The sequence below is a fragment of the Mastigoproctus giganteus genome, chromosome 8 (assembly GCF_048544385.1).
Source record: "Mastigoproctus giganteus isolate SK-2022 chromosome 8, ASM4854438v1, whole genome shotgun sequence".
Lineage (NCBI taxonomy): Eukaryota > Metazoa > Arthropoda > Arachnida > Uropygi > Thelyphonidae > Mastigoproctus > Mastigoproctus giganteus.
Window position 1 is genome coordinate 4999312 of NC_143582.1, and position 24853 is coordinate 5024164.

The window sequence follows — 24853 nt, forward strand, 5'->3', positions numbered from 1 at the left end:
CCCAAGTGACATGAACATCTATCGATTACTGAGGAACCCTATTATAAAGAAGTTTTGTTTACAGATAATTTGTAAAATAATAAGAGAAGTTTACCACAATATAATAACGTAGAACCCTTCCTTACGATACTCCAGCAATTAAAACAAAAAATTTGCAAATCTTACTTACATTACAGTAACTCAATTAAACACAATTAGAAATCAAATGAACACAAAAATCAATGTAACGCAATTAAAAATTAAATTAAAAGAAATTTAATGAAAAAATTGCAAAAAATGATTTTTTTTTGAAAAAACTCAGTTTTTTTCGTTAAATTTCTTTTAATTTAATTTTTAATTGCGTTAGATTGATTTTTAACTGATTTCTAATTCATTTGATTTCTAATTGTGTTCAATTGTGTTTTTCTAATTGTGTTCAATTGTGTTTTTTTAATTTGTTCAATTGAGTTTTAATTATTTTTTATTTTTTTACTGTAATGTAAAATTTGCAATTTTTTCGTTTTAATTGCTGGAGATTATTGTACAGAAGTGTTCTACATATTATATTGAGGTAAACTTCTCTTATTATTTTACAAATATTGATATCAATGTAGAACATATTGAGCATTACAGCTCTGGTTCATACTATCAAGTTTACAGATAATGCACAAGAAAATATGAAGAACATGCTTTTGGGATAATATTGGGGGCCATAATAAGCTTTTCTAAGATCTGCCCTTTAAAATAATTTACATAGTGAAGAAAGTGAGCTGGCAATTAAATTGTTTCAGTATTTTAAGTTTTTGGGAATCATTCAATACATTCTTCATACATTTTGGTTTTTTTTTTTTTTTGTTCCCACTATATTGCATTTGATGATATTACTATTAAGAGAAACTATTTACTTACTTAAAGGATTGTGAAATGTGAAATTAATTTTCTTCAATTAAAGTCTGCTTTGCAGATCTTGCCTTGGTAGTCAGTAACCTTGCAAATATGCACTGGATTTTTTGAAGATATATGAAATCATGTGAAAACCACTGTAACTCTGTGTTATTGTGAGAAAGGAGTGACCAGCATGCAGGAGTGAATCAGCAGCTCCCAGAAATCTTGGCCCCCATCTATCATGTCATGACTATTAGTTGATTGCCAGCTGGGCCAGTCCACCCATCCCAGATGAGATATGGGTGTGCAGTGCATTACTGAAGATCTAGAGATGGAGGAGGGGGAGACAAAATTGCTTTTCTATCATGCCCACTTAATGGCTTCAAGGAATATTAAAATTAGAAAGAGTAAATAACAATAGAAAAATGTTTCACAGAACAGGTAACATATCCCTTTATTATTTTTGTAATAATGAGAATGTTCCTAGGTGAAGATGCTTACAGCTAATATACTACATACATTGTAAACTGCTCTTCTTCTCCATCAGTTACCATGTGGCAGTGTCATTTTGGAACAGTTATTTTCTTGCTAGAACATTAGGAATGAATTTTTTATGCAAGTTGCTTTATTTCCAGAAGACTGTACAGATCTAATTTATATTGATTCATCATTCTGGTCCTTGTGTAAAATTACTATACTGGTATGACTGAGCTCCTGCACTAGTTGCCAGCACTAGGTCACTTGGTAAGCTCCTGTTGTCCCAGCACACTGCTGTGGGAGTTGCCACATTGTACTCTGATGATGACAAGTTCTGTTTATTGTGAAAACCACTAGATAGGACAGAATCAGCTGAAAGACATAATTTTAAATTAAAAGCAATATATATATATATTATATACATTACACACTACTACATACAGACATCAGTAAAAAAATTAGTCACTTGTGGTATTTAGGGCATATAAGAGATTGAAAAATGTACCTTATGTGCTTGTTCACTTATAGCGCTGAGGAGTATAGAGTTAATTGTTTGTTCTATTTACAAGTATACACAGCTGTGATTGAAGGAGAATGGGTTTCCACAATAAAAGATGGGGCCTAGGAAAGGTGAGTGGCAAAAAGGAGTGCTAGCATTTGGTAGGTCTATAAAGGATTTGCTTTTAAAGAAATACAAGAATCTGCTGATATTCTGATTTCTGCAAAGAGAATTGCATAATATGGACATCTGGAGTAGGCCTACCTCAAAAGACCAATGTTAACAGTTGCACATAAAAAATGTGTGGTTAATATGTGGTCTAATAAGCATAAAAAGTGGATTAGCAGTGATTCAAAAGCTGTGATGAATCCAAATTTTACTTACACTCTAATGATGCCAGGCATCTAGTTTGCAGAAAAAGCAATTAAGCATTACATCCAGACTGTGTGCAAGCTGGTGGTGGTGGGTAGGTGATACTTTGGGGATGTTTTAATTATTTATAAACTGCATCAGCTACTTGAAATACCAACTAAGATGAATCAGGCTGGATATACAAATATTCTGAATGATCAGGTTGTGTCTTTTTCTGAACATCTGAAGGATACTCGTGATTTCAATATTGCTATATTCCAAGATGGCAACTATCCGGTTCACGGGGTCTCTACTGTTTTAAAATTTTTACATGAGGAGCATTGGGAGAATGGCCTGCCAAATCACCAGATTTAAATTCTACAGAGAATGTGTGGATCTACCTTGAATGGAAAGCAAAAACTATAAATTGTGGGCTCAACTATCAGTGCCATGCCAAGCCATTTTAGTACCTAAGGAAAGAATGAAAAATTGCACCCTCCACTAAAATATTTTTTTAAAAAAATTTTAATTAAAAATATTACTTATTTTTAATACATTTCTGGTACATGTAATAAAAAAATTAAAATTGAGGTTATGAAAATGACAACCAGTGGAGCGACAATCATTGTGGTGCCCCAGATAGCACTGCCATGCAGAGCTTGGTATCTGTACGGTGGCATGACAAAGATTTTCGTCTTGCAAAAGCAAGATGATAAATGGATTGGAATAATCAAAAATGTTGGCAAATCTTTCTTTTGGCACCCATTTCAGTTTTTAACCTGAGGCTTCGTTCGGCACGGCTTTGTAAACTGTTTAACCCTGCAGTGTCAGCTCTACACCTCTGAAGTGTAACTTAAAAATAACGAGCAGCATTAACTGTTGGATGAAGAAAAAATCTGTGATTTTTCTGTATCTTCCTAAATACAGACAAATTTTATTTGGTATGGGTTTTTTAATTTTTATTTATCATTTTCCCAGAGTTACAGCATGAGTGCAATGAGCAGGTACAGCCCCACCACATTTGTTTTCTACTTTTAAATTTTAATGCTGGTATAAGAAAAAGACTGCTACTGACACTTACAAAACTTTGAATTATATTTTGTTTCTAGTTAAAGTTATTTACAAAAACTTTCTTCTGTGATCTAATGATCATAAACTACGTAGTTTTGAAATTTGAATAATAAACACAGAAATTTGTTTTTGTGTTTTTGAATTGTTTTTGAATAATAAACACAGAAACATGGAAAGCAGTAATCAATCAGGTTAGAGAGTTAACAACAAGCAGAATGTTCAAATTTTGCACACTTTGTGGCATGCCAAATTTTAAATAAATTTTGAAAATGAAAGTGAACAATAGTATGCATAATTTTTTAATACTATTTATGCATATAATAACCAGAAACACATGCATACGTTCAACAATTTTTAAAGCTTAAAAGTGGAAAAGGCTAATAGCTCTCTTTATATTTTATGCTTATATTTTTGCTTGAAAATAAAAGGTGTAAAAATGTAGCATTTTTAAAATATTTAATTTTTATTAAAAACTAAAAAAATGCATAGCATAAATATTGTAATCCATTAATAAAAGATGAGACACTGACATACTCCAAGCAGAATTCAAAAATTCTAATATAATTTTGTCCAGAAATTAAAAATTTAAAAATTACACAGGTGAATAATTTTTTATCTGGTATCTGTATGTTATTAAATGATAACACAATAAAATTCAGCACACACTTAGTGTATAATGTTATAGTAGGAGAAATGGTCCAAGAAAAATTTAATCTTTTTTTTTTTTTTTTTTTTTTTTTTTTTCTCTCTTCCAATTATCATCTAACATTGTTCATACATTTCCCTAAACTTTTGAATTGTACTACAGCAATACCTCGCATAGCACTGATAATTGGTACCGAGACTGTTCCGGGTTATATGAAACCATGCTGATTGAGGTATAATTATAATGGGTTTTAATTGAATGCGTACCAGAGATACAGTCTATAAACAAATTATAATAAATCTATAAACAATTTGTTTATAGATTTATACTGCAAATATTGCAGTATAAATATTGCAAAAATTTTATTAATGAAAAGGTAACATCATGAGAGATGAGAAAAAAGCTTTATAGTTTATTTAGGTATTCCAATAATAAAGTCTGGTGAAGTCGTCTCTTCTTTTTCTCGGGATACACGTCTTTGTAGCATCAAATTCCATCTTGTAAAATTTGCCTTTTCTTGATGCTACCTTCAACATCCAGATCTCCATTCATAATTGCCTCACAGGCCATTTCAACCCCCGAAAAAACTTTCTCCAATTCTTCTGTTAAATTCTTTTGATGCCACTTCATTGTTATCCACTTCAGAATTGTTTTCCTCTTCTTCATGTGCAGTTTGCTCCTCAGTTTCAAGGAGAGTTGTATCATTTAAGTCATTTGCGTGTAAGTCAATGCAGTCATGTACATCGGCAGTGTCCAAAGTTTCAAATCCCAAGTCTTCTCCAATCTTCACAATGTCTTCGACAGTTGTCTGAACTTGCGATTCAAAACCAGTGAAATCATTTGCCAAATGGGGCAAAACATGCTGCCAAACAGAATGCATGTTGTTGGCAGCAGATATATTTTCGATTGTATTTAAAGGGGTAAAAAAGTAAATTGTGGAATGAAAAGTTCAAAAAGCTATCATGTCGTCTCATCAGGATAGAATACTGAACACTGTTGCACATTGCCGCTGACTGCCTGATTGGAGCTTTTAGCACATGTGCACATAAGACAATAGAGTTGGCACCGCAGCATATACGTACACGTACTTAGACTACAATAATACAGCATATATGTACACATACCTAGACTACAACAATGCAGCATATATGTAGAGTACGTGTCTACGCTATTGAATGAGTTTTAATATGTACAGTAAATTTTCGACTTAACTTAATTGAAAACAGTGTTATAGTGAAACCCGTGCTAAGCGAGGTATTGCTGTATATATAGTTGAATTAAATGTTCGGAGAAATTAAATTACAACAAATCATTAAAACTGATTGGACAAACTTTAAAAGTAATGAGTAAGGCACCCAGTTTATGGGCTGCATATCAACAAAAATAAAAGAATTATAATAATTTTATTCAATGTAGTCATCTCCAAAGACTATGCTTGATGTAACATTTCCTCAACTTTTTATAGATCCCTTATGTACAATCTGCTTCCTTGGTCCTATATTTTCGACCTATAACCACTCCTCAACTACATGAATAACATCATCCAAGTTTGCTACTTAGTACACCAATCTGATATTGTAGAGGCACCTTCCTCATAGTTACCTTTGGTATTGCACTATAAATAAAATGTACTGCTCGAGTGGAGAAATATATTTCTGTTTTATTTAAAGTATTTGCCACTGCTTGAGTTTTAACTCATGTTTAGTCTCTAGAGCAAAGTTTCCGGCATCCCCCTCTCCCCATACTTCTCCTTCAACCCATGCACGGTACTAAGTACTATAGGTTTTAATACCTTTTGTGTTTGTGGTTTTCATAAAAAAAAAAAAAAAAAAAAACACTCTGTGGAGTTTCATCTGTGAGCAGGTAAGCAATGTGAAGACCTTAGTAACCCAGTGACAAGAAGCATCCAAAATAAATGCCAAAATAGGTGAAGGTGCCTCTACAAGATAAGAGGCAGTGCACTAAGTAACAAATTTAATTTGCTTACCTCCACTTAAGAAAAACTGCTTTGATACCACCTTATAATAACGTTTTTTAAATCTTGTAGCACCAGCTTTTGCCAGTTACTTAATTTACTTTGTTTTATTTATGTGCACCCTCTTGCGTCTCATATATAGTGATACTTCTCATCACTGGGTTGCTAAGGTCTTCACATTGCCTATCTGCTCACTGATGAGATTCCAAACAGAATTGAAACTTTAATCTGTGCAGTGGCAAACACTTCTCCCCTGGAGCAGTGCATTTTATTTAAAGCAATTTGTGGTGAAGGTGCCTCCACAATATAAAAAATCAGTATGCTAAGTAGTGAACTTAGTTTGCTGAATACTACATAATAAAAATGGCTTTAGTAACCATTTACAGTAATAATTTATTTGATCCATAAAAACAACAACAGCCACTGCCAGATATCGCCCACATACAGAGACTTGCAGTTGCACCTGGACCCTCATATTAGTGAGGGTCCAGGCCCCTCACTAGCATGAGGCTCTGGTGTAACTGCATCCTGGTAAATGCAGCCTAGATAATAATAATCTATGTTTCAACTATTCAGTACTGTTTCTTATTATTTCTTTGTTTTATTTTGTTTTAGAATTTATTTCCATGTCCCCCTCTCCACAAACTCCAATTATTTTTAAGCAAAGCCATATGTGAATGGAGGGGAGATATAGTATACTGTTATAACTAGCTGTTGCCACTTCTTTTTACCAGTTTACCGTTTTGGAATGTTGCACTGTTTTGAATCTTTGAGCAACATAGTCCCTTATTATTAATTTTAGATACTAAAGTATATACGAATTAAAATTGTTATAGATCCCAATTTTTTGAGGACAAAAAAAAGCAAAGTTTAACTACACAGAAAACCACTATTCTTAAATGCAGGGTTTGGCTGAAATAAGAAACCTTAGGAGCCACAATGAGTCTTGTAGAAATACATTACAAAACTTGATTAATACAGAAATATTACTAGATGCAGTTGTGTATATTTAAAAAAATTCCATTTTGGAATTTTTACCTGTGAATAACAAAATAAATATATCTATATTTTTGATTCTTTTTTTAGTTATTATAAGTTATTATTATGAGTGCATTTAGTGTATTTTTTTATTTAACCAAAATAAGTATTTTATATATATATATAAAATACTGATATATACCACTTCATATTATGCTTTCATGGATAGCGCAGTTGGTAGAATCATTGTCCTCCCCACATGGGGTGGAAAAGACCTGAGTTTGAGTCCTGTCTATGATATAAGGAATTTTTATGGGCCTTTTTCACAACGTGGCTGAGTTAGTTGGTCTCGGGCAAGGGTAGCACCATTTTTTCTTCTGGAAACTCTGGTTTTTCTTTCAGCAAACAGAGAATCAACCATAGAACACATGCAATTTACAGACAGTATATACAGAGCAATACGGCCTTAGTCACTGATGCTCCTAAAAAAATTATTATATTATATATATTTTTATACTTCATATTATAAATTACTATTCTTTTTATATATATATATATATATATAAAAGGCCTCCATAGCTGAGTGGTCAGAAGTGGGAGTGCTACTGCACTCCCACTTTTCGACATGCTTTTTGAGTAGATCCAGGTTCAAGCCCCTGACTGCTAAATATGGTCAATCTGCCAATTTGAACTGGACCAGTGTGACTGATTAGGGTCTGTTTCCTTCAACTTGACTTGTTGAGAAGGCCTCCATCCTGCAGAGGATTGACAATGGCTGCAGTTTTATTTATTTATATATACAGTAAACCCCCGCTATTCGCGGGGGTTACAATCCTGAGAAATGCCACGAATACCGAAAACGCGAATACTGAGTTATGGCTCCCATAGTAATAAAGGGGTTCCATTCCAAAGTATGAAATATATAAGAAAAACTAGTCTAAAATTTTATCTGTGTATGTATTATAGGTACATTCATAATATGACTATGTACATAGACAGTACATAGTGAAATGCAAGCATATGATCGAAATGAAAATAAGAAACAGTTTAATATTAAATGTAATATTTATTAGAAATTTCAAACAAATCTTTCAAACTAGCGCCTTTGCTAACTAAAAAACTTATCCCACCAGTACTATCACCAGTTTCACTAAAGTGTTGATAAAGGAAGTTTTGCCTTTTCACGAAAAATGAGTGAACTTAACGGAATTTTATTTTGAGTTTGGTCTTCTGTCCACAGATTTAAATCTTTTCCATTTTTTCTAATTTAACATCACGAGTTACAGAGCAAATTTTTGAAACAATTAGCGCATTTTCACGGACACTATGGCAGATTTTTTTCTTCCAATTTCTTGATTGATCGTACCGTTGACTCATTGATCTTATAATGTTTTGCCACCGAGAAGACACTTTCACCATTAGAAATTTTGTCTAATAACTCAATTTTATTCGCCAATGTCATCACCTTTGATAATTTCACATTCACATTTCCCTTGTTATTCGTAGCCATATTTTTGTAGGGGTTAGAAAGAACTTGTCCACAATAAAGTCACTTTCTTCCGTTAACACACTCGAAAAAGTCTGTTTTACACTGCAAAATGGTAGATTTATCAATTTTGTAAGCATATCAATTTATAAATTGATAAATTTATTCAATTTTAAAAGCATATAAATTAAAAACAAACAACGAAACCTTCCATGGCAAGTGCATAACACATACCGAACAAGGATTAGCGAGAAACATCCACGCTGCGATTTTGTCACCCCTCTCCCCCACCCACTGAGTGCTGTTTTGACTGGGAAAGATAATTTTAGCCACACCCATGTTTTTTATGGCAGAAAATGTTCACGGCGCTTTAAAATTCACATTTTTTTAGGTTTCATTTTATGTTAAATCAGTCACCGCGAATAGTGGGGGTTTACTGTATATATATACAGGATGTCTCAAAAATACACGGCAAAACTTCAGGAATGAGTTCCTCATATGTAGACAATAAAAATATTTCATATCAACATAGTTCCGGAAATGCTTGGTTCCCCAGTTATTAACCGGAATATCTTATCTCCCGCAGGTGATTTCCTTCATCACAAGGTACTGACAGAATCTGGTGATTTTCCATTCCGACCACGTACTCAAATCAGGAGCAAGCGGATATGCACTTTATGTGCAGTTTGGCAGACGGCAATGCTCTGGAGGCTCGTTGTTTGTATTAGCATTAGTAGAGGCATTTGATGCAAGAAAGCTAGCTTATGCAGCATCAGCCAAAAAAAAAAAAAAGACCCACTTCCACTTCACCCCTCTGTTCGTTCAAAATACCTGTCCAGCTGAGCCTTAAACTTATTTAGGCTATCAACCTCCACCACAAGGGATGGAAGTCTGTTCCACCAACCAACCACCTGCTGGCTAAAGGCAAATTTCCTCACGTCTATCCTACATCTGTCTTTCCTCAATTTGAATTTATGCCCTCTCAGGTGATTATTCTGAGCGAGAGGAAGAATCCCATCAGCATTGAGCATGCTCAAACCATTCAAGGCTTTATACACCTCTATCAGATCACCTCGCTGGTGCCTAGTCTCCAGACACTGTAATTTGCAAAACTTAAGCCTTTGTTCCATTCACTAATCTTGTTGCCCTTCTCTGTACTCGTTCCAGCAGCTCTACATCCTTCTTGAAATGAGGCCTCCAGACCTGTATACAGTACTCTAGGTGAGGCCTGACCATTGCCTTATACAAGGGAATAATCACCTCCTTATCCCTGCTGGAAAAATTCCTGTATATCATTGACAATACTCCATGAGCTACTCTTGCAGCCCATTTGCACTGCTCAGAGAACTTCATATCTGCCTGCACAACCACCCCCAAGTCCCTTTCATTCTCTACCACTGTTAGTGTAGTAACACAGAGTTGATACGTTGCTCTGGGGTTGCTGTTTCCCATATGTAGTACTTTACATTTGTCAATGTTAAACTTCATTTGCCACCTCTCAGCCCATCTGCTCAACCTTTCCAGATCCTGTTGCAGCAGCATAGTGTCAGTAGTGTCCTTGACAACCCTGCCAACCTTTGTATCGTCTGCAAACTTGGACATTAAGCTTGATATACCATCATCAATATCATTTATAAATACAGAAAACAATAATGGACCCAACACTGAGCCCTGAGGGACTCCACTAATAACCTTTTTTTTTTTTTTTTTTTTTTGATTTGGTAGTTGTTGGTGCATCGGCTTCTGTGGCCATATTGCACCTCCCAAGGTTTTTGCAGTACTTTGATCCAAGCCCGAGGCGGGAATCGAACCCGCGACCTTTGGGTTGCCGGGCAGGTACTTTACCCACTCGGCTAGCCCGGTCAGCTCCACTAATAACATTAGTCCACGATGAGCAGTGTCCATTGATTACCACTCTCTGTCTTCTCCCCCTCGACCACTCCTTTATCCATAGCAGCAATTTGCCTCCAATGTCACACTGCTCCAATTTGTGCAGCAGTCTTCCATGTGCAACAGTATCAAAAGCCTTTCTAAGATCCAAGTATATAATATCAAAGCTATTCCCTGCATCCTGTTCTTTTGTGACTGCATCATAGTATCCAATCAAATTGGTCAGGCAAGACTTCCCCTTAACAAAACCATGCTGTGTCCGAGCTATAAGCCGACCGGGCTAGCCGAGTGGGTAAAGTACCTGCCCGGTAACCCAAAGGTCGCGGGTTCGATTCCCGCCTCGGGCTTGGATCAAAGTACTGCAAAAACCTTGGGAGGTGCAATATGGCCACAGAAGCCGATGCGCCAACAACTACCAAATCAAAAAAAAAAAAAAAAAAAAAATCCGAGCTATAACTGAAGTCTTGTCTAAATGATCCTGCAGTGCTTCTTTAACCAGTGCCTCCATTAATTTTCCTGGAACAGAAGTTAAGCTCACAGGTCTATAATTACTTGTGTCAGCCTTTGATCCTCCTTTGTGAATTGGGGTCACATTTGCACATTTCCAGTCTATGGGTACCTCCCCTGAGTCCAAGGAAGCTCTCATAATTATGGCTAATGGTTTGCTTACTTCCTTTGCTGCCTTCTTTAATATAACTGGATAGATCCCATCCACCCCGGGTGCCTTTCTTGTGTTTATCTTCAACAATTTCTCCTCCACTTTACTCCCAGTTATTTCAAGATTCTGTAGCTTACTGCTAGAGTTGAATACACCTCTGGCATTCCCCTTGCTGAATAACTCCTCATGTGTGAATGTCAATGCAAAATATTCATTTAGTTTGTTAGCTACCTGAGCAGGATCATCAACAGTTGACCCATCAATATCAAGTGGACCAATCTGATTCATCCCCTGGGAACATTTTGTACCACAAAATGTTCCCAGAACGAAGATGTCCAGACAGAAAAACGTTTGAAGGTATCCATCGCTGCCTTTGTGAACGTGAGACCTTTACACCTCGTGCTGCTGACAGAGGATGACCAAGACGATGCCAGGAATTTGGCATCGTCTTGGTCATCGATGAGACGTCGATGTGAGGCCTGTATTCAGGCAGAAGGTGGACATTTTGAACAATTACTATAAAGTGATGTGAAGAGTTAAGTGTCACAGACAGACCTTCAAAACTCGGAAACCAAGCATTTCCGGAACTACGTTGATATAAAATATTTTTATTGTCTACATACGAGGAACTCATTCCTGAAGTTATGCTGTGCATTTTTGAGACACCCTGTATGTGAAAGAAAATATAAATATTGATGCAATACTGGAAAGTATATAGGTTTGGACATCTCCTGTGAATGTTATTATCTCAGTGTGCATTTTCTTTACAATCTTGTGCCATTTACATACAGTGATATAATTATCAAAGGAGCACCTGCTCAAAGCAGAATCTGAAATAACTGATTTAACACTGTTGTTCGGAGGCCCTCTTTTAGTTTTTGTGAGGAGGCTCCAAAAATCTGTTTCCATTTCTGCATAGAAATCCAGTATTTTGCAAAATTAATATTCCAACATTTTAGAATTTTCAAGCCAATAATTTTTTTACATTCTTTTGATCCCACATTGGGGCACAGATGTTGTACATCCACTGTGCTCCCCTGCCTTTGCATGGCCATGAACCAGTGTACTGAATTAAATGGGATATGTCAAAAAGGAATAATTATGAGAAACTAAATATAAAAAAATACTTTTAATTTAATTTGTCTCTATCTTTTTGATCCCTCCTTATATTTCATGAGAAAATCACATAAATCCACAATATTTAAAATATGATTTTTTTAATAAAAAAATAGTTGAATTAATTAGAATTGGATAAGAAATAAAGTTACATAAAGTGAATCCTTCAGAGCATAAGGAAAAGGCCTTCTGTTCTGAAAATTACAATCAAATTAATCAAAACTGATATGAAACTGTATAAAAAAGAATTCTAGCCATCAGCAAGCCCTTTACAAGCCACAAATAAATTGAAACTGCAAACAATTATTTCAAAAACAGTTAGCATTAGCAGTGGAAAATGATGCAAGAAAGAAAGAAAAAAAAATTATACAGCATCAGTCAAAAAAAAAAAATAAAAATAAAAACCAGCATCTACTATTTCACCTTTTCATTCCCACCAACAGTTTGTTCCTTGAATTCATTTAAACTATAAACTTTATGCAAGAAATCAAGCTTATACAGCATCAGCCAAAAAAAAAAACAGTACCTTCTATATCACCTATTCATTCCCTCCAACAATTTGTCTAGATCTTCCTTGAATTTATTTAAACTATCAAATTCCACAACAACAGATGGAAGTTTCTTCCAACAATCAACCACCCATTAGCTAAAGGCAAACTTCTGCACATTTATTCTGCAACCATCCTTCCTCAATTTGACCATACACGTACCCCCCCCCCCCTCCCTGAGCAAAAAGAAGATTCCCATCAACATTGAGTTTGCTCAGTCCATTCAAAGCTTTAAACACCTCAATCAGAAAACTTTGCAGGTGCTTAGACTCTGGATGCTGCAGTTTGCAGAAATGAAGCCTTTCTTCATAAGAGCAACCCTTTGTTCCATTCACTAATCTTGTTGTCCTTCACTGTACTTGTTCCAGAAGCTCCACATGCTTCTTAAGATGAGGCCTATAGACTGTATGCAGGTGTGGCCTGACCACTGCCTTATACAATGGGATAATCATCTCCTTATCCCTGCTACAAAATCACTGCATATCATTGAAAAATTGACTTGCTCTGGCAGCCTATCTGCACTGCTCAGAAAACTTCATATCTGACTAAACAATTACCCCAGGTCTTTTTCATTCTCTACCACCCTGAGTGTAAGATCACATGGTTGGTACATTTCTCTGGGGTTACTGCTACCCATATGCAGTACTCTGCATTTGTTAATGTTAAACTTCAGTTTAACATTGGCATACTGTCATTACTATTATTAGCAACCCTGCCTACCTTTGTATCATCAGCAAACTTGGACATTAAGCCTGAAACACCATCAATATCACTGATAAATATACAAAACAACAATGGGCCAACCACTGAACCTTGCAGAACTCCACCAATAACATTAGTCTATAAAGAGCAATGTTCATTAATTACCACTCTCTATCTTCTAACACTCAACCATCCCTTTATCCATAGCAGCAACTTTCCCTTAATGCCACATTGCTCCAATTTGTACAGCACTCTTTTATGTGCAACAGTATTAAAACCTTTCCGAATACGAGTACATGGTATCAAAATTATTTTTTGCATCCAGTTGCTTTGTAACCACATTGTATCAAATTAGTGAAATAAGATTTCCCCTTAACAAACCCATGCTATGTTTGAAGTATAAATGCAAACTCGTCTAGATGATATTGCATTACTTCTTTTATCAGTGACTCCACCAATATTGTATCATTGTATCACTGTGACTCCACTAATATTGTTAATGGAGTCACTGATAAACTGGAACAGAAGTTAAGCTAACAGGTTTATAATTACTTGTGTCACACTTTTGATCCCCCTTTGTGAATTGGGGATACATTCACACATCTCTTTTTTCAGCCTGGTCTGTACTTGTTAACAGAAGAGACTGCTTCTACAGGGATGGGATACACTTAAATAGAAAGGGTGCAAGAATATTTGCTGATGCTATCGAGGCAGTGTTAGGTGGGTCGGAAAACTGCTAGTTTGGGGGGATACAAGAACTAATAGATTAACAATAGCATTAGTAGAGGCATTTGATGCAAGAAAGCAAGCTTATGCAGCATCAGCCAAAAAGAAAAAAATAATAAATAAATAAAAAATAACCATTTCCACTTCACCCCTCTGTTCCTTCGAAATACCTGTCCAGCTGAGCCTTAAACTTATTTAGGCTATCAACTTCCACGACAAGGGACGGAAGTCTGTTCCACCAACCAACCACCCGCTGGCTAAAGGCAAATTTCCACACGTCTATCCTACATCTGTCTTTCCTCAATTTGAATTTATGCCCTCTCAGGTGATTATTCTGAGCAAGAGGAAGAATCCCATCAGCACTGAGCATGTTCAAACCATTCAAGGCTTTGTACACCTCTATCAGATCATCACCTCGCTGGCAGAGGTGAAAGTGATTCTTGCATTGCTTCTATTGGAATGAGCAGAAGCCTGGAAAACAAGATGCAGGATATTTCAGCGGCTGCTGGGAGTCATTGCGATACAAGTAAACACTTACCTAGAAACCTTCCGTCTGATCAACAATCGCCAGTATGGATTCCGTCAATGTCGATCCACTGGTGATATTCTGGCTTATGTTACCCATTTATGGACTAATTCAATGGAAAGGTTCGGTGAAACACAAGTACAGTCAGTGCTTGTATAACACGTGTTTACACTACACAAATTCGATCATACACGATTTATAAATAGGGGAGCGATATCTTATATAACACGAACCGAATTCGCTTATGCACGATTTGCCTTTGTGTTTACAAGAAATGGCAGTCGAATGCAGAATCACCCCAATCGAACGCAACACGATAGGAATGAAGAGAAGATTCTGAAAATGTATTTATGTTTTTTATATCAGTGAAGGGGAAACACATTTCACCATAATAACGTAAAAACCAACACAATTCCAGCTATCGGTATAATCGCAAATGCAATTAGATTGAGTTTACTACCAGTTTATAACAGATTCCACTAGCAGAAACGCAACTGGAAATTGTTTTTATTGTTTTATCGTGGTAACCACCAGAAATGTGCTTTAGTAAAATGTGAGGTGATAATAGTGTATCCCTGCCTTTACGGTGTTGTTTATTCAGTTGCTACACGCGCGCAGCTTTGTTTGTGTATCAAGCGTGCCTCCTCATTTTGTAATTGTGCTTTATTCCCTAAAAATGAGTAAAATACTTAAAAGGTGTGAAAACGAAGCGTCCTGGTGAAGACACTGCAGATTCAGAGAGAAAAAGAAAAGCAATATCGATAAACAGAGGCGGACTAGGTCAAAAATTCTTACCCGGGAAAATTTATAGTGGCCTCATACTATAGTTTATGGCCAAAATCGCACTGGCCTACTGGAGTTTCCCCGGTAAGGCTTATGGCCAGTCCGCCTCTGTCGATAGAAAAAAAATATATGAAATTGTGAAATGCTTTGAACAAAATGAAAGACCATGTGATATTGCACATGCTACAGACCTAAATGAGGCAACGCCGAGAATTAGAAAGAATGCAGTGTGCCTTAATCGATATTGGATTAAGACAAAGATTTGGAAGAGATGGAACGGCTGTCATCTGTTTGGATAGAAAAAATAACAAAAAACAAGTTTGCTTATGATAGAAGCAAAAGCATTAGCAATATTTTATTATGTAATAGTCATAATAAAATACGTATTTTATTACGATTATTTATTGTGTTTGGTAAAGTTTGGGTTACAAATGTGTGTTCAATCTTGGGTGGCCAGCACCTAACCCTATTTTTTCCATAGGGCCTGTTGTTTATATGCACGATTTTGCATTGCACGAGGGTTTCTAGGAACACAACTATCGTGCTATACGAGGACTGACTGTAGTTGCTCTTGACATCTCAAAGACTTTGATCGTGTTTGGCATAAAGGTCTTCTAAACAAGCTTCCATCTTATGGTTTGCCAACTGTTTTTAGTAATTGGTTATCCAGTTTTCTCTCTGATCGCTCACTGAGGGTGATGGTAGATGGCTCTCTGTCTTCTAACTTCTCCACTAATGCCGGTGTCCCCCAAGGTTCAGTTCTTTCCCCCACTCTTTTCCTCTTGTATATTAATGACCTTCTTCCATTGACCGGAAATCCTATCCATAGTTTTGCCAATGATAGCACATTGCATTCCACTTTCCATTTTGAGAAACCTTGTCCTGCTCAATCAGCTTCAACTTCTCAAAAATCTGCTACCAATTCTTTAAATGCCGATCTTCAGGTAATTCTCCAGTGGGGCAAAGACAACTTAGTTGATTTCAACCCTTCTAAAACTCAGTCTTGTCTTATATCTTGCAAAAAGGATTCTTCTGCTCCTATTCTTATCTTTAGTGACACTCCGATTTCTAGGCAAAATGATATATCTCTTTTGGGGATTACCCTGACTTCTAATCTCTCTTGGCACAAGCACATTACAAATATTGCTTCCTCTGCATCTAAAAAACTTGATTTTCTCTTTCGTTCTCGGCGTTACTTTTCTTCCAAACAGCTGCTCACTCTGTATAAATCGCAAATCCGCCCTGCCATGGAATATTGTTCCCACATCTGGGGTGGTGCCCCCAAAACCTCTCTCAGGCTTCTTGATTCCATTCAGAAGAGAGCAGTTAGGTTAATTAATGATTCATCTCTAACAGAGTCTCTCCACTCGCTTTCACATAGATGTACTGTTTCTGCTGCATGCCTCTTCTACATATACTTCCATGGGCACTGTTCTTCTGAATTGGCTTCTATAATTCCCGCTCTCTCTTTCAAAAGAGTCCAAACACGTTCCGCCACCAGCCAACATCCATTTACTGTCCAACTTCAAACCCACAGAACCAACTTTTCATCTTCCTCGTTTATTCATTCAACTGCCGTTTTCTGGAACAACCTTCCTTCATACGTATTTCCTGAAAATTACAATCTACAGAAGTTCAAGTCCAATGTCAACAAATATCTTCTTTCATCTTATCAACCTCCAATTCAAGCACGGTACTAAGTACTATAGGTTCTAATACCTCTCATGTTTGGGGTTCACATAAAAAAAAAAAAAAAAAACACACGAGTTGTGTTAGGGTAGCTAAGAAAAAGAACAGGTGCATGATACTTGCGTGAACACCAATGCTAGGAGTTTGGTAAATAAATTTGATGAATTTGAGGTATTGCTCAAAGCATCAAAGGTGGATATTGTTGGGATATCAGAGACATGGTGTCACACAGATATGACAAATGCAGAACTGGAATTTGGGGAGTACAATGTCTACAGAAAGGATAGGAAGGGAGGAGGGGTTATGCTATTAGTTAAGAAACACACAAAATCCAAGGAGAAGCCAGTCGACATCGCTGGACAGTGCAGTGTCGAGTCAGTTTGGTGTGACATAAGCATTGGGAGATCAAAATTGAGAGTAGGAGTGTGCTACAGGCCTAATGACTCTGATGAGTATAATAAGAAACTGTACAGGGAAATAGAGTGGGCCAATAAATCACAGAGTCTTATAATGGGGGATTTTAATTTCCCAGATATTGACTGGAATTTGTGGTTGGTCACTCACACACTAGCAAGGCTTTTGTGTATTTATTGGATGATTGTTTTCTACATCAGCATGTTCGGGAGGCAACTAGAGGGAGTAATTCTCTTGATTTGATTATCATTAGTGATTCTTCATGCATTAAGAATCTGCAGATAAAGGAACCACTAGGTGGTAGTGATCACAGTGTTCTGAAGTGGGATTTACTCAAAGAGGTAACTAGCATCAGGGGTAAAGGGAAGGGTTATTGCTTTCGTAAAGGCGACTACCATGGTCTGAGACAGTATTTAAATTCTATACAGTGGGACCAACTGATGATGTTACCTACAGCAAATTCAAAGTGGGAAGCATTCAAAGAACTTATCTTGGAAGCTACTAGGCTTTACATACCACCTAATAAATATTGTTCAAGGTTTAGTCCTAAATGGATGTCAGATGAACTAAAGAGACATATGGCAGAGAAGAAAAACGCTTGGGATACATATAAATTAACAAGTGACACAGAAGCCTATGATAGATATAAGTTGATCTGTAACCAAGTTACAAAGGAGCTGAAGGCAGGTGAAGGCAGATTACGAGAAATCCTTGGCAAGGGATACAAAGAAAAACAGCAAAGAGTTCTTTACTTATGTAAACTCTAGAAGGAAGGGGATGAATCAGATTGGTCCACTTGATATCGATGGGTCAACTGTTAATGATCCTGCTCAGGTAGCTAACAAACTAAATAAATATTTTGCATCGACATTCACACATGAGGAGTTATTCAGCGAGGGGAATGTCAGAGGTGTATTGAACTTTGGCAGTAAGCTAGATAATCTTGCAATAACTGAGAGTAAAGTGGAGGAGAAATTGTTGAAGATAAACACAAGAAAGGCACCTGGGGTGGATGGGATTTATCCAGTTATATTAAAGGAGGCAGCAAAGGAAGTAAGCAAACCCTTAGCCATAATTATGAGAGCTTCCTTGACTCAGGGGAGGTACCCGTGGACTGGAGATGTGGAAATGTGACATCAATCAACACAGGAGGATCAAAGGGAGACACTGGTAATTACAGACCTATTAGTTTAACTTCTGTTTCAGGGAAATTAATGGAGGCACTGGTTAAAGAAGCATTACAGGATCATCTAGACAAGACTTCAGTTATAGCTTGGACACAGCATGCATTTGTTAAGGGGAAGACTTCTCTGATCAATTTGATTGGATACTGGATGCAAACAATTTTGATTTAACATATTTGGATCTTAGAAAGGCTTTTGATAGTGTTGTACATAGAAGACTGCTGCTATAATGTATAAAGGGATGGTTGAGTGGGAGAAGACAGAGTGGTAATCAATGGACACTGCTCTTCATGGATTAATGTTATTAGTGGAGTCCCCCAGGGTTCAGTGTTGGGTCCATTATTGTTTTCTGTATTTATAAATAATATTGATGATGGTATATCAAGCTTAATGTCCAACTTTGCAGACGATACAAAAGTTGGCAGGGTTGTTAAGGACACTACTGACACTATGCTGCTGCAACAGGATCTGGAAAGGTTGAGCAGATGGGCTGAGAGGTGGCAAATGAAGTTTAACATTGACAAATGTAAAGTACTACATATGGGAAACAGCAACCCCAGAGCAACGTATCAACTCTGTATTACTACACTAATAGTGGTAGAGAATCAAAGGGACTTGGGGGTGGTTGTGCAGGCAGATATGAAGTTCTCTGAGCAGTGCAAACGGGCTGCAAGAGTAGCTCATGGAGTATTGTCAATGATATACAGGAATTTTTCTAGCAGGGATAAGGAGGTGATTATTCCTTGTATAAGGCAATGGTCAGGTTAGGCCACACCTTGAGTACTGTATACAGGTGTGGAGGCCTCATTTCAAGAAGGATGTAGAGCTGCTGGAACGAGTACAGAGAAGAGCAACAAGGTTAGTGAATGGAACAAAGGTTTGCTCTTACGAAGAAAGGCTTAAGTTTTGCAAATTACAGTGTCTGGAGACTAGGCACCAGCGAGGTGATCTGATAGAGGTGTATAAAGCCTTGATTGGTTTGAGAATGCTCAATGCTGATGGGATTCTGCCTCTTGCTCAGAATAATTACCTGAGAGAGAATAAATTCAAATTGAGGAAAGACAGATGTAGGATAGATGTCCGGAAATTTGCCTTTAGCCAGCGGGTAGTTGGTTGGTGGAACAGACTTCCATCCCTTGTTGTGGAAGTTGATAGCCTAAATAAATTTAAGGCTCAGCTGGACAGGTATTTCGAACAAACTGAGGAGTGAAGTGGAAGTTTTTTTTTTTTTTTTTTTCTGGCTGTTGCTGCATAAGCTTGCTTTCTTGCATCATATGCCTCTACTAATGCTAATGCTAAATCTCTAGTCCATGGAGACCTTCCCTGAATCCAAGGATGCTCACAATTATGGCTAAGGGTTTGCTTAGTTACTCTGCTGCGCTCTTAGTTACTATGGTGGGATCTATAACTGGATAGATCCCATCCACCCCAGGTGCCTTTCTTATGTTTAACTTCAACAATTTCTCTCCCACTTTCCTCTCAATTATTATGAAATCATTTAGCTCCTTGTTAGAGGACTTGATAAACTTCTGGCATCTGCTTCCCCAAAGAATTCCTCATGTGTGAATGATGTGATGCAAACCATCAATATCAAGTGGACCAACTTGATTCATCCCCTTTCTTTAGTGTTTAAGTAAGTAAAGAAGTCTTTGCTGTTTTTCTTTCCATTATTTGCCAAAGATTTCTCATAATCTGCTTTCACTTGCCTGACCTCCTTTGTGACTTGATTAAATACTAATTTATATCTACCATAGGCTTCTGTGTCACCTGATAATTTATATGCATCCCATGCACTTTTCTTCTCTGCCACACGTTTCTTTTGTTCATCTGACATCCATTTAAGCCTCACTTAGGTCTATACCTTGAAGAGTATTTCTTAGTTGGTATGAAAAGCCTAGTAGCTTCTATGATTAATTCCTTGAATGCTTCCAATTAAAATTTTCTGGTGATGACATCATCAGTTGATCCCAATGTATAGAATTTAGAAGCTGTCTGAGACCAATATAGTCACCTTTACGAAGCAAAAATCCCTCCCATTAACTTTAATTGTAGTTACAGATGGAAATAAATCCCAAATCAATTGCACTATGATCAATGCCACCTAGTGGTTATTTTATCTGCTAATTCTTAATGCATGAAGAATCACTGCTGAAAATCAAATCACGTGTATTACTCCTTGTTGCCTCTCTAACAAGCTGCTATAGAAAACAATCATCCAATAAATCCACAAAAGTCTTGCTAGTGTGTGTATGACCAACCATCAAGTTCCAGTCAACTTCTGGAAAATTAAAATCCCCCATTGTAAGACATTCTGATTTACCCATTATTCTGATTTGGCCCATTCTATTTCTCTGTACAGCTGTTCGTTGTATTCATCACAGTCGTTTGGTTTATAACACACTCCTACTCTCATTTTTGTTTTCCCAGTGTATATGTCACAACAAACTGACTCAACATTGCACTGTCCGCCCATGTCAGCTGGATGCACTTCCTTAGATTTTACGTGTTTCTTAACTAACAGCATAATCTCTCCTTCCTTTCTATCCTATCTATCCTTTCTGTACACATTGAACCCCCAAATTCCAATACTGCATTCTTTATATCTGAGTGATACCATGTCTCTGAAATCCCAACAGTGTCTGCATTTACTATTTACTACTAGAAGTATTTATTATACTTCTATCATTGGTGTACACGCAAGTACAGGGTTGTTAAAATTAAAGTATCCCTATGTAGAGGGTTCTGGAATGAGTTCTAAGGCCCATACTGAAGAGAAATTTGTACAATAAAGAATGCACTCGCCATTTATTGGAAAAAAAAATTAGTTACAAAATTCGTCACTATATGGCGCGTAACTATCTTAGTTATTCTTATGCAAATAACTTACATTATTTGCATAATCGTAAGTTATTACCACAGCACCACTATTCAGCTCTACTGTACTGTATAAAAGCAAAGCAGTCTCTTCAAAATCATACAGTAGATGTTTGCTTGCACCACAGCAGCAGCAATGCCAACAACGTTGCAGGAAAAGGTGCTATTGGTGAAGCTGTAATATCAGAGCAGCACTAATGCAGCTGTGGCTATCAGAGAATTCCGGCATCAGAAGCACGAGGTGTGGACCTATGACTGTTTGTGCTGTCCGCAAAATGATTGCGAAATTTGAAGCGACGGGAAATCTTGGTGTTCAACCAGGTAGAGGTTGAAAACGAGTGGACTCCTCCTGTGTTGAAGAGGTGGCTATGGCTATCATGGATTTATCAAGTCAATCTCCATGTGGGTAGCACAGGTGTGCCAGCTGTTTCTCATGAAGTGGACATGCTGTATTCCACTGTAAGGCTAGTAATGCATCAGGTGTTGTGGTACTATCCTCACAAGATGCACATGCTACAGCAGCTAAAGCATGGTGATAGAGATATTAGTTTCACATATACACTTCAGTTTTTGGTGTGAATGACAGTGGATATCACTTGGCCATGGAATATCCTTTGAAGTGATGAAGCCCACTTCTCCTTAAATCGACAAGTGAATACACACAACTGCCACATTTGGGCAACAGAAAACCCTTGAGTTATCCAAGAGGTCCCATTGCATTCTCCAAAAGTGACAGTGTGGTGTGGATTTTCATCCACATTCATGATTGGGCCATATTTTTTTGAACAGGTAACACTGACTGGACTTCGCACCTGTTCCATCACTGGACAGTGATATTATGAAATGTTGGCAAATTTCACAATACCAGAGCCAACAATGTGGGTGCCTTCAGGATACTATATTCATGCAAGATGGTGCACCACCCCACATCCACCGTTGTGTCCAAAGATTGCTAAGGCAACACTTTACAAACGGGTCATCAGCCGTTGTTTCCAGACATCTTGGCCACCCCGATCACTGGACCTCACCCCGTGCGACTTCTGGTTGTGGGGTTTTTTGAAGAACCAGGTGTATCGGGAAGGATGTCAAACACTGACAGATCTGAAGGACAGCATTAAGCGTCATGTGCTGGCTATTTCAGTTGACATGTTACATTTTGCTGTAAAAAATGCTGTTCTTCGAATGGAAACTGTCGTTGACCAAAATGGAGGACGCATTGAACAATTGTAGCACTGTTCAAGTGATTTGTATTGCCACAGCACCATAGTGACAAATTTTGTAACTAATTTTTTTTTTCCAATGAATGGCGAGTGCATTCTACTGAAGAGAAATTTATACCTGTACTTGTACTGAAGAGAAATTTGTACCTGTACTTGTACTGAAGAGAAATTTGTACCTGTACTTGTACTGAAGATTAATTTATACCTGTTGTCCAAACTTCTCTTCGGTACAAGCCTTAGAACTCGCTCCAGAGCCCTCTATATAGGGATACTTTAATTTTAACAACCCTATATCCATGCTGTTCTTACTCTTAGTTACCCTAACACAGCCCATGTATTCACTTGTTTCATGATGACTCCCAGCAGTTCTTGAAATCCCCAGCACCTTGCGTTCAATGCTGTTACTCATTCCAATAGAAGCAACGCAAGAATCACTTTCACCTCTGCACATGGCTATTGTTAAGCTATTAGTCTGTGTATCCCCCGCCAAGCTAGCAGATTTCTGACCCACCTAACACTGCCACAATAGCATCTGAAAATATTCATTCTTGCACCCTTTCTATTTAAGTGTATCCATTCCTGTAGAATCAGTCTCTCCTATTAACAAGCACAGATCACTCTGAGAAATATTCTACCCCATGATCTTTGCACAGTCTCTGCAGTGCTGAATTGATTGACAAGGCTCTCATCATATACTCCCTCCTATCGTGTCTGGGCAGAATTGCAGACACTTTCAAATTTAACCCTAACTCACAACTTTTTTTCAACATTGCCCTATATACTTGTTAAGGAAGTCTGCAGATCTCCTACTGTTAATGTTATTAGTGCCCACATGTACAACAAAATCACCTTTTGTGCCCTTAAAAGATGATACGTCAACTTTTGCCCCTAGCAGACATACCCTGGTCCTATTCCACCTATCCTTTTTGCACAATATACTTACTGTTTCCCTGACAATAGAGTTGCTGACAATAACTAGCTCCTGTGGGGCCAGAACTTTCTGCCTTGGGGGGGGGGGGTTGCCGCTGTGTTACCTGATGATCAAGTGTAAGATATGGTATTGAAGTGGCAACTAAGAGCTTGATGGGCCCCCAATTTAATACCTTCAAGGGCATCCACCCTGTTCTTCAAGCTGATGCCTAATATCCTCACACTCCTTACATCGAGCACACAAAAAGACATCCCCCTTGGCAATATCATGTCCCATTCCTGATAGCCCTGCAAACACAAACATCTCATAAGGCCGTGATTTGGAGGACAACTGCCCTCCCTCAGTTCTCCCGAGAGCCATGGCACCCACTAGCTTGAGCCCTTTGCTTTGTTGCTCTGCGGCATGATTTTTTTTTTCAAATTCAATATAATTAAAAATACTTCACTAAACAAATATATCGAATGCTGTAATTTAATTACTAATCTTGATCCTTAACTTAACCAGTGCTGCGATGTTAGTGGTGAGGGATAGTTTGAATAACAATCTTTTTTTATGCTTTAACTATAGCCTAAAAATGTTTGTTATCCAGTTATTTAAAAAATATAATTGTTTGAAAACAAATCACTTTGATTTTTTTTTCTTGCCTTGTAGTGGAAAAACTCAAAATGCCAATTTTGATTTTCTTCATGTCGGAGTAAAAACCCACAAAATTTGAAGCGTTCAATTTGTATTTCTAAAACAATATCAGAAAACAATCTCCAAATTAAGAAGTCATTAAAAATTTTCTTCCACTGAACTCAAAATCAAATCTAGTCTTTTCCAAATGCGAAGAAAGCAGCATAGCCACTATACCAGCACATAATATTTTCAATCCTATGTCCTTCTTATTCTTCTTTAATGCTGCCAAATGGCGTTTGCGACTTCAATTTGATATTGTTCTCTGTCTAGTGCTGCGTGTAGAATTTGTGCTGTTGTCATGTGAAGTCAGGTGTTGATGTTATCTAGCCATGCCATTTTCGGTTTGCCTGGGCGTTTCTTGCCTTCGATCTTTCCCTTCAGGATGAGTGGTAGTAGGTGATATTTTTGTTGGTTCCTAGCGATGTGACCTAGGTATTTGCATTTCCTGCTGATGATGGTTTTGAGCAGGTCCCGTTCCGTGTGCATGTCCTGCAGGACCTGTACGTTGGTTATCTTGGCTGTCCACGGGATTTTCAGCATTCTTTGGTAGAGCCACATTTCGAAGGC

The 24853-nt window shown here is 37.4% G+C and overlaps 1 protein-coding gene across 1 annotated transcript in view; it reads right to left on the bottom strand.

The window, feature by feature from the left end:
• Nucleotides 1-1292: 1292 nt before the first annotated feature.
• LOC150081218 (monocarboxylate transporter 10-like) overlaps nt 1293-24853 on the bottom strand; it is a 139926-nt gene continuing 116365 nt past the window's right edge. The window contains exon 9 of the mRNA XM_090379410.1: nt 1293-1713. Coding sequence (XP_090235536.1) covers nt 1532-1713 — 182 coding nt within the window. The 3' untranslated portion in view covers nt 1293-1531. The remainder of the gene's footprint in view (nt 1714-24853) is intronic.